The 9,498-nt window shown below is 54.1% G+C and overlaps 1 protein-coding gene and 1 long non-coding RNA gene across 2 annotated transcripts; one reads left to right on the top strand and one right to left on the bottom strand.

Moving 5' to 3' along the window:
- The first annotated feature begins 540 nt into the window (after positions 1-540).
- Crygn (crystallin gamma N) lies at positions 541-8,742 on the top strand. Its single transcript, XM_052720439.1, has 4 exons — positions 541-636; positions 2,721-2,969; positions 5,043-5,188; positions 8,555-8,742. The coding sequence occupies exons 1-4, from the start codon at positions 616-618 to the stop codon at positions 8,688-8,690; spliced, it is 552 nt and encodes a 183-aa protein (XP_052576399.1). The 5' UTR covers positions 541-615; the 3' UTR covers positions 8,691-8,742.
- On the bottom strand, positions 6,441-8,672 carry LOC128098918 (uncharacterized). The gene is made up of 2 exons (XR_008214388.1): positions 8,087-8,672; positions 6,441-6,722 (listed from the first exon to the last, which is right to left on the bottom strand). It is a non-coding gene; the product is annotated as an uncharacterized LOC128098918 (long non-coding RNA).
- Positions 8,743-9,498: the final 756 nt, after the last annotated feature.

Here is a 9,498-nt window from a genome sequence, read left to right as displayed (position 1 = left end):
AGTACTGTAGGTCTCCTATTGCAGATCCTTGACCTGCAAAGCAGGTGTCACCTGGGATCTTCAGGGGCAGAAAAAAAAAGTAAGTGCGGGAGGGAAAGCCTGGGAGCCCATACCCCAGCACCGGGCAAAGAGGTCCACGCGGCTATTGTTGCCCACCCCACCCACTCCCAGGTAAGCTTGGGAAGCTAGGAGTCCATCCATTATCCAGAAAAACAAACAAACAATCAAATTAAAAGACAATATCTTATTCGCCTGCAACCAGGTAAGAAAAGCGCTGCAGGTCACGGGCACTGAGCCGCAGCTCGAGAGGGGCGAGGAGCGGGGGGCGGAGGGGACAAAACAAGGGGTTGAGGGGGCTCTCCCAAGCCGGGGTGCTGAGGCCCTGACTCAGCGGCGCAGCGGTGGGCTGGGCACGAGGGTCGGATCCAGAGGCACTGAGGTCTAGGTCGTTTGTGTGTGACACTGGGTCGGCGGGCGGGTCATGGCGCCGGCTTAGCACGCCCGACAGCACTAACGCGCGGGTGCCGGGCCAAGCAAATCTTTTGTCCCGGGCGGCGCTGAGCCAGCAGGCGCCACAGAGTATATACTGGGTCCCGCTGCGGCCAGCCACACACCATGGCGCAACGCTCGGGGAAGGTGAGTGCGGCCAGCGGCCTTGGGGACTTCCCCCCCCCCCCCCCCACCGCCGCGCGCGCGCGCGCGTGGGGAGGGTGCAGACTGATCTCTGATGCTCTTTGGGTCTGGCAAAGTCAAGCAAAGTTGGCTTTATTTCTTAATGAGATGGAGCGACTTCCCCCTGGCGCGTCGAGGGCGTGGGATAGGAAGGTGGCCGTCTCCCATCCCTCCTTTATGAGATCCTCAAGTCAGGAGGGGCGTGGTCAGCTGGCTTGGAGTGGTGAATCTCTGATGGCCCCTATTCACTACAGGGTGGCCAAAATGTGGTCTTTGCCCCTCCGGATCTCTCTCCCCAGGTGACTTGGGGGAGTTCTGGGCGGGGGACGCCTCCTCTCCCCACTAGACCTGAGGCTGGTTCTCAGAGTGTGTGGAGATTGAAGGGAACCTCCAAATCCTTGAAATGCTGAGATCTCCCGGAATGTCCCAGAGGCCCTAACCAGACCTGCCTTATGCAGGAAGGGTACCCACCAATGTGGCTATCCCCTGTCCTCCTCTAGTGTCCAGGTTCTGGCTGATCCAGGAACCCTTTGGCCTCCAGAGGCTCCCAGTATACCCGCCCATCAGTGGTGGACACCATTGATTTGTCTGCATGAACTGGGGTGTGCTTCAGTAACAAACAGCACCAACATGGCAGAGCAGGAAAGGAAGAAACCCCAAATCAGTGTTACCCTGGCTCACAGACATCCATTCCCACAAAACACCTTAATTCCAAGGGGCAGGGACTTGCCACTGTAGAATCCTTTGGAAAAGGTGCAAACAGAGAAACTGGAGTGATCCGTTTCTGGGTGATAGGACTATATTCCTGCAGAGTCCTCTGAGACCGTAGTTCTTGAGTCCCGAAGAGCTGTTGAGTGATTGGATTTCCTGTGGTGGGAAGTGAATATGCAGGCTACGGCTGCTTCACCTGTTTAGTTTGGGACAATGACAACCTGTCCGTATCACTAACAGGTTGTCTATTACTACGAGACTATGTCTGAACTGCCAAGAGGTTCATACAATTCCAAGTCTGACACCTGTCTATTACTCAGGCATGTCCGTGGAAAAGCTGAAGATCTGAGTGAGTGTGCTTCTCTAACATGCACAGAGCCCTGGGTTCCATCCCTAACCCTGCATAAACCAGGCCTGGGGGACTTGGCTGTACTCTCAGCACTCAGGAAGTGGAGGCAGAAGGATCAGAAGCTTAAGGACGTCCCTAGCTACATAGTACGTTCAAGGTTATTCTGAGATAATTAAAATCCTGTCTCAAAAAAAAAATATAGGGTATTGGTGGGAGAAAAGGCATGGAGATCAGTGACATTGGTCATTTAGCCCTCTCCTGAGAACCCTGCCCTGACTTCCACAGGTTCCCTTCTCCAGTTAAGGATGGGTCCCAGGATTAGAAAGTTTACTCTCTGAAAAATGAGTTATGGTGACTTGTTCTGCATGACATTTATGCTTTTAGAAAACGTTTCCTTTAATGCTATTGTGGGTGTTATATATAACGACAAACAAGTGCTGAGTTTAACAAATACAGTGACAGTCTGAAAATAGCCTGATTTCAAGTGGGCACCGAGACTAAGGGGACAGCCCTGTTCACAGATAGCGGGGCCGTGTGTCGGTGAGAGCCCGGTGGAGCCATGGCTGCGTAAGCCTGTTGGTTACTTGACCATTCACTCTCTGCCCATCAGCAAACAGTGTCAGTCATCTACCGCAGTGAACAGGGATGGAAGTCTGGGTTCTAATGAGGATGTGGGGCCCAGATGCCGAGAAGCCCGTAACCCAGAGTCTTTTTCTGAGACCACAGTTCTTTAGACCCAAAGAGTTATTGAATGATTGGAATTTCAGTATTAGGAACTTTGCTTTTTGAAAAATCAATGTTGAGTTATGATGACTGTTTTTGCAAGACATTTATGCCTTAAAAGACATATCCTTTAGTGCTATTATGAATGTTAAGTGTAACAACAAACAAATGTTTAGTACACTCATGCCCACATGTGAGCATGTGTGAGTATATGTGTGTAGGTCAGATGGGACCCTGATCCAGAGCTCTCACCTGGCTGTTCCAGATCACTCTCTATGAGGGCAAGCACTTCACAGGGCGGAAGCTGGAAGTCTTTGGGGACTGTGACAACTTCCAGGACCGAGGCTTTATGAACCGAGTGAACTCCATTCGTGTGGAGAGTGGAGCTTGGGTCTGCTTTGATCACCCTGACTTTCGAGGCCAGCAGTTCATCCTGGAGCATGGTGACTACCCTGAATTCTTCCGCTGGAATGGCCACAATGACCACATGGGCTCCTGTCGGCCTGTGGGCATGGTGAGTGAGTCACTCTGCCTGGGGGCTGGGAACTTGCAGCTCAGGCAGTGGGAGGTCACCCTGGCATCTAATCAGAAGCATGGGCACCTCCCAACAATAAAACCTTAAAAACTGAGAGAACCCTGTCCAGACCCACACTGACGTGAGCATGAGATGCTATGAGGACCAAGAGGGACAGGAGACTGAACACAAGAGCCTCTGGGAGTTGCCAAGGAATCCTTTTAGATTTCTGAGCCAAGCATGTAGCTAAACTTCAAAGGCTGGAAATACGTTTGGATAGTCACTGAATAAGGGTGCACTCATCAAAAGCAAAATGAAAGGCTGGGGATATATGGCCCAGCTTGTAAAGTGTCTGCCTCACAAGTATGAGGACCTGACTTTGCATTCCCAGAACCCATAAAAGGCCAGGTGTGATGGTTCACGTGGGACCCCAGCCCTGGGGAGGTGGAGCCAGCAGACTCCTCAGTGTTTGCGGACCAATTAGTCTAGCCAAATTGAGACGCTTCAGGCTCAGTGAGAGGCTCTTTCTAAAAAAATAAATACATCAATGAAGTGGAGGGCAGAATGGATAAGGTGTACAAGCCTGAGTTTGGTCCCGAAAACCCATGGAAAGACAGAACAGAGTACGGACTCTACAATACTGTCTGATCTCCACACACACGTGTACACATACACATACAAAACACAGTAACAAAAGTTCTTAGTAAAGTGATTGGGGAAGATGTCCAAAATTGCCCTCTGACTTCCAACACACATGCTCACACATGTGCCTGGATGTACTCCTGTGTGCATGGACACATACATATACAAGGTAAGGCTGCTTTGAGCATGAGCATCTACCCACGCAGGTTCCCTTGGAGCGTTATGCTGGCCCTCAACGTTCCAAAGTTGGAATGAATAATGGCAGCCCAAGTGCCAGCAGGACCAGCAGGAAATCTGAGGGGACAGGGCTCTTGAGTTGCACAGATGGTTGCTTCGCAGAGCTGTGGCCTGAAGTGTGTAGGGAAAGCAAATGAAGGGCATTGCTCCCCCTAGAAAAAGTCTTGTCTCTCTCCAGTCTCCTTAGGGTGGGATTTGGGGAGTGAGGGCTCCTCAGGTCACAGGTACGAGACCTGCTCTCAGTGTTGTCCTTTGGGTGGGAAACAGGTGATTCTGGGGACCAGTGTGGGCAGCTCTCACCAGAGTGTCTGTCAGCCAGGGCATCCTGGATGCCTCACCGGGGCTCTGGCCAACATTTGAGGAGTCTGGAGAGGCGCCACTCTGCATGGGGCCCCTTTTCTTTTCTACATCAGTTCCAGAATCAGCTGGGCTCTGGCACGTTCAACTGAAAGAATGCTTCCCTAGTGTCTCTGCCAGGATGTGGGCATTTGGAGAGAGCATTAGAATGGTTGGCTCTGGATCCTGCATAATGCTGTTTATATGAAAAATATACAAGATATCTTATGAAGGCTGTTCTTGTTAGAGCTATCCCAGGCTTCATAGGAACCTGGCCAGTAGGGAGGGCCTCCCCTCTCCTTTGGACACCGGGTAGGGGATCACATAGGAAGATGTATGCACTGGTGCTAGTGAATTATGATGTTGAAGCCAGCAGGGACTTCAGCAAATGAGAGTCATTGTTTTAGATGTCTTGGCTTACTGTTTTCATAAAGGGTTCTATTACACTTCTAAAATATTATCGTTTGGAGGCCTGCCTGTAGCCTGAAACCAAGGGTGAATACGCCAAAGCTGGGACATGAATCCCCCAAGTGGAATGCCTGGAAGGAGCCAGTGACCCCCCAGCTCCGATCTTACTGTGCTGGCCTCTAGACAGTCGCCCTCGAGGACCTTGGGTCCTTGGTTGTAAAAGGTGAAGATCGGACCAGTTCAATGGCTTAGGTTTTTAAAGTGATAGAAGGACCCTTTCTCCCACCACATCTCACGGAAGAAAACCAGTGTGTGTATGTGTTGGGATGGTGAGTACTCACTGGGTCCCAGTCTAGCGCAGGACTGGGAGTTGTTTCCTTTCTACCCTTGCATGGGGAGGAGAGACTTGGAGTATTCCTTTTTCCTTCCCCACCTGCCTGGGTCCTGGAGCATGGAGAACATTTCCGCATAGACATCTTCGAGGGCTGCAACTTCACAGGTCAGTGCCTGGAGTTCGTGGAAGACTGCCCCTTCCTGCAGAGCCGGGGCTGGGCCAAGAGCTGTGTCAACGCCATCAAGGTGTATGGCGATGGAGCGTGAGTACAGCCGGGGCAGCCAGACAGGTGTGGTAGGGTGGGTAGGCATCAGGTGTGGTGGGCATGGTGCCCCTGAGCCACAGGCCTTCATCTGCCTCACCTGCTCCAGGCAAGCAGTGAATAGCTACCTCAGAGGCTCCCTGAGACCTCCCCTCTGGTGGGCCACACCCGAAGGAAAGGAGCATTTAGGAAACTATGACCATCTCTGCTACAGGACTGAACGTCTAGACTCTCTGGCTTTCTTGAGTCACTGGACTCCAGAGAACCCCCACTTAGGGGGTTCAAAGCTACAAAGCAGTCCCACCTTCTCTGAGAGGGTACATCGGCCCAGCTCAGATGACCCCAGACCTAAGATGGCTCTGCCTGGTGGCCAACAACCCACACCAGCTTGTTGGGCTTCGAGAAGCTCTTATAGGATGGATAAGAGTACCAGGAACTTTGCCCATCTTCTCTGTTCCAAAAGAGCTGTCAGGGTGCAGTGCTTACCCTGTGGGGCAGCTCCCCATGCACCTGTTCACTGTATACACAAAGGCACATCACACTGGACGTCTATCCACTCTGGAGACGTCATTGCCATTTTACAGACGCACAAACTAAGATTGTAGTTAACTAATCCTTTCCACAGCAGAGGCCCTGCTGGTACTGCAGCCCGGTCAAGCCCCTTCCACTCCAGAGCTGGGGACCCTGTCCCCCAGCAGAAGAGCCCCACAGGCTCCAGCCTCCCTGTGCAGGGCTGGAATGGGAACTTGGCTCCTCTGGAAACATGCCTTCTATATTTCTGAGGCTCAGGCTCAGGGCCCTTCGCGAGAGGTCAAGGGAGGGACTGAGGGAGACAAGGTGTGCTCAGAGCAGACCTGCAGCTATTATTTCTCCCAATACCTGGCCTTGGCTCCCCTAAGCTGAGGATACGGGGGTAGGAGTCCAAAACAACTTGCCTTGGAAAATTTGCAAGCTAAATTGTGTCTCATGAGGCCAGACGCATACTTCAGTATGGAAGATGTCCTAAGACCTAAGACATAATCCCCCAGTAACCCTGGGGATCTTGGGAGAGGGAGAGAGAAGGCAAGAGAGACCTCTGATTGTGATTGGAGGGGCATTTTTTTATTTTTTTAGTTTTTTTAGTTTTTCGGGACAGGGTCTCTCTGTGTAGTCCTGGCTGTCCTGGAACTCCCTCTTTTGACCTTGAACTCAAGAGATCCTGCCTCTGCCTCCCAAGTGCTGGGATTAAAGGCATGTGCCACCACAGCCAGACTTGGGGTATATAGTTTTTAATCTCCACTTTCCTGGAAGGAACCAGGCTCAATGGTCAGGAGATGGAGGCCAAGACAGTGGGCCTCTGTGTTGGGGTCCAAGGTATGCTTGTCTTTTCTCTTCGATGACCTTAACTCTTCTGTGATATGCCTTGGGTCCCTGGAGCTTCCTCTGGGATCTGCAGGCAGTGAAGCAGGGCCCCTTCACCACCTCCCATAGGTCAAGAGCATTCCTTCTGGGTTCCATACCAGCTTAGAAGTGAATCATCACTCGTATCTGTGTCCTAGAAGGCATGTGCGGGAAAAGCAGGGACATTCTCCCGACATTCTAACAGACTGAGCTGGCATGCGCTCCCCTTTTTTAAATTAAAAAAATTATTTTATACATGTATTTTGCCTGCATGCATGTGTGTGCACCACATGCATGCCTGGTGACCACAGAGGTCTGAAGGGGGCATTGAATTCCCTGCACCTGGAGTTACAGACAGTTGTGAACTGCCATGTGGGTGCTGAGAATTGAACCTGGGTCCTCTGGGAAAACAGCCAGTGCTCTTAACCGCTGAGCCACCTCTTCAGAGACCCCTTTCTCCATTGCTTCGCCCCAGGAGTTGCGGGTGAGGAGCCAGGGGATTAGCCTTCATGCCCAGTCAGGTCCCTCTTCCTTTTGGGATGTCCACAAGAACTCCAAGGTGGCTCAGGGCACTATAGAGCAGGGTAGGATTAGCTCGCTCTCTTGGAGACCCCAGCAATGTGGTGGGTTGTAAGGAAGCTTAGGTGACCCGGGCCTGCTCCTGTCTCCAGCAGGCTCCAGCAGGTGCCCTCCAACACACCTCCCTCTCTCTCTCTCTCTCTCTCTCTCTCTCTCTCTCTCTCTCTCTCTCTCTCTCTCTCTCTCTCTCTCTCTCTCTCTCTCTCTCCAATCACTACTGTTAGAATTTATCAGGCGAGAGGTCAGGATAAGGAAGGGAGGGGGCTATAGTGACTTGGGAGCGGCGAGCTGGGGAAGTGGGCTGGGGAAGTGGGCTGCATGGCCCTTTAGTGGTCTCTCTCCTCTGAGTTCATCTGCGAGCAGAACCTTGGGCTAAGGAGCTCACAGATTCCCAGTCTGTTCCCTGGAAAGAAAACTCCTTGACCCACAGAGTGCTTTGGGAGCAGGGACGGGTTCCTACAAAGAAAGGTCAGAGTAGCCCTGTGACCTGGGTCTCAAGAATCTCAGAGATCTGAGCGGCCCCGGGGGACCCCTGTTTCATAAAACCACCGTGGTCCAGAAGAAAGTTGTTTTCTACTGTGGTGAATGGGCAGGGGGTGGGGTAGAGTAGGGGGACAGGGGAGGCAGAGTGAGTCTGAACTAAAGACTGAAGTGAAAGGCAGAGCCAGGTCTTGCCCACGGTAGTTGCAGTTCTGGGTGCAGCCAGGCCTGGAGGCCCCTCCCCAACTTTCTAAAACTCCCTAGCCCCGCCCCCAAACCTGACCCCCAAGTGGGAGGGTACACAGGGCGTCTTTTCCTGGATCCCACACGCACAGCTCTACGCTTGTCTCAGGGACGGTGATGGGATGAGCAGGGCTAGTCCAGGCTCTGATGAGACTCTCTTCCTTACACTTGTTCCCCGGTCGAGACCACCCTCCTGATCTTCTCCATTAATCTTACCGATTCCGTGGTCCGTGGTGCTCTTCACCTTCACCACAGCCCCCTGGGTTGTTACTGGCCAGAGGCCTGGTGCGCACACACCACCAACGGAAGGGTGCCCTTGCCAGACCTCATGTCCCGGAGGTTACAGCTCCTCTGTACAATGCAGGCAGCACAGCCCACTTGCACTGGAGCACAGCCCCACCAGGGCTGTTGGCTGAGTGGATACACAGTGGGAATGGTCCCCAGTTTATGGGGCTGGGGACTGTGTGCAAATGGCCCTTTGGAGGGCGACTGGGCAGAGTGCGTCCCGGAGCCACTCCCGCCCTTGACAGTTACTGGGCAGTCCCCTTCTTGTCCCACCCCAGCACCAAGCCCGATTCAGCCACTGATGCCCAAGGCAGTAAGGCGCTAGGACAGAGGGGCGGGGCCCGGGAGACTTGCCCTCGTGGCTCCCGCCCGCTGACCCGCCCTTCCCCTGGCCTTCAGGTGGGTCCTCTACGAGGAGCCCAACTACCGCGGCCGCATGTACGTGGTGGAGAGGGGCGACTTCCGCAGCTTCTCCGACTGGGAGGCCCACAGCGCACGCGTGCAGTCGCTCCGCAGGGTGCTCAACTTCTTCTAGTCCCACCTGGGGCCGTGCAGCCTACGGAGGCAATAAAGATCCTGAAAGCCGAGTGCTGGCCGGCCTTGGAGTGCTTTCTGGGTCACTCCCCGGCTGGGGACCGTGGAAGCCTGGTGGAGCCAGGAAGCCAAGCCCCTGCGCTCCCAAAGCCTAGCCAGAGCGGCCGCCGCCCCAAGGGCCAGGGCCACAAGAGGGCGCCCGAGAGCAGGACGCAGCCTGAGTGTTTTCTCCGGCCTCGGGACCCCACCCGAGAGGAGGGGCGGAGAGTTGGGGGGCTGGGAAAGGGGGTGAGGGGCCAGGAGGAAGGGCAGGGCTGGGGATGGCGAGGGAGGTAGAGGCGGGGCCGAGGAGAAGAAGAGGGGCCAGGTGGTGGTGGGGGAAGGGTAGGTAGGACGAGGGGGGTAAGGGGAGGAAAGGAGGGGCGGGGTCGGAGAAAAGGGGCAGGCTGGGCGGGGAGAAGAGGCGGGTCAAAGAGTGGGCGTGGCCAAGGGGAAGAGAGCTGGGGCTGATGTAGGGAGGGGAGGGGCCAGGTGAGAGGAGGGGCAGGGCCAGGTGAAAGAGGAGGGGTCAGGCCCCCGGAATGCAAAGAACCGAGACCAGAAAGAAGTTATCAGGGTCCAGAGGCACTAGACAGCGTCTGTCTCTGCAGGGTATCTCTTCGCCTTCTCCTTTGCACGGCTCCAGGTGCCAATATACGGAGCTTCCCTGTGGACAAGGTCGCTCCAAGACATTAGGTCCGCCTTGGGGCTGGGCGTAAATCTGGAGAGCATATTCCTAGGAGTGGAGAGAGAGGAGGAACCTGTCCAGG

Source organism: Peromyscus californicus, unplaced genomic scaffold (genome assembly GCF_007827085.1).
Source record: "Peromyscus californicus insignis strain IS unplaced genomic scaffold, ASM782708v3 Scaffold_6__1_contigs__length_162567912, whole genome shotgun sequence".
NCBI lineage: Eukaryota > Metazoa > Chordata > Mammalia > Rodentia > Cricetidae > Peromyscus > Peromyscus californicus.
This window is presented reverse-complemented; position numbering and strand designations above follow the sequence as displayed.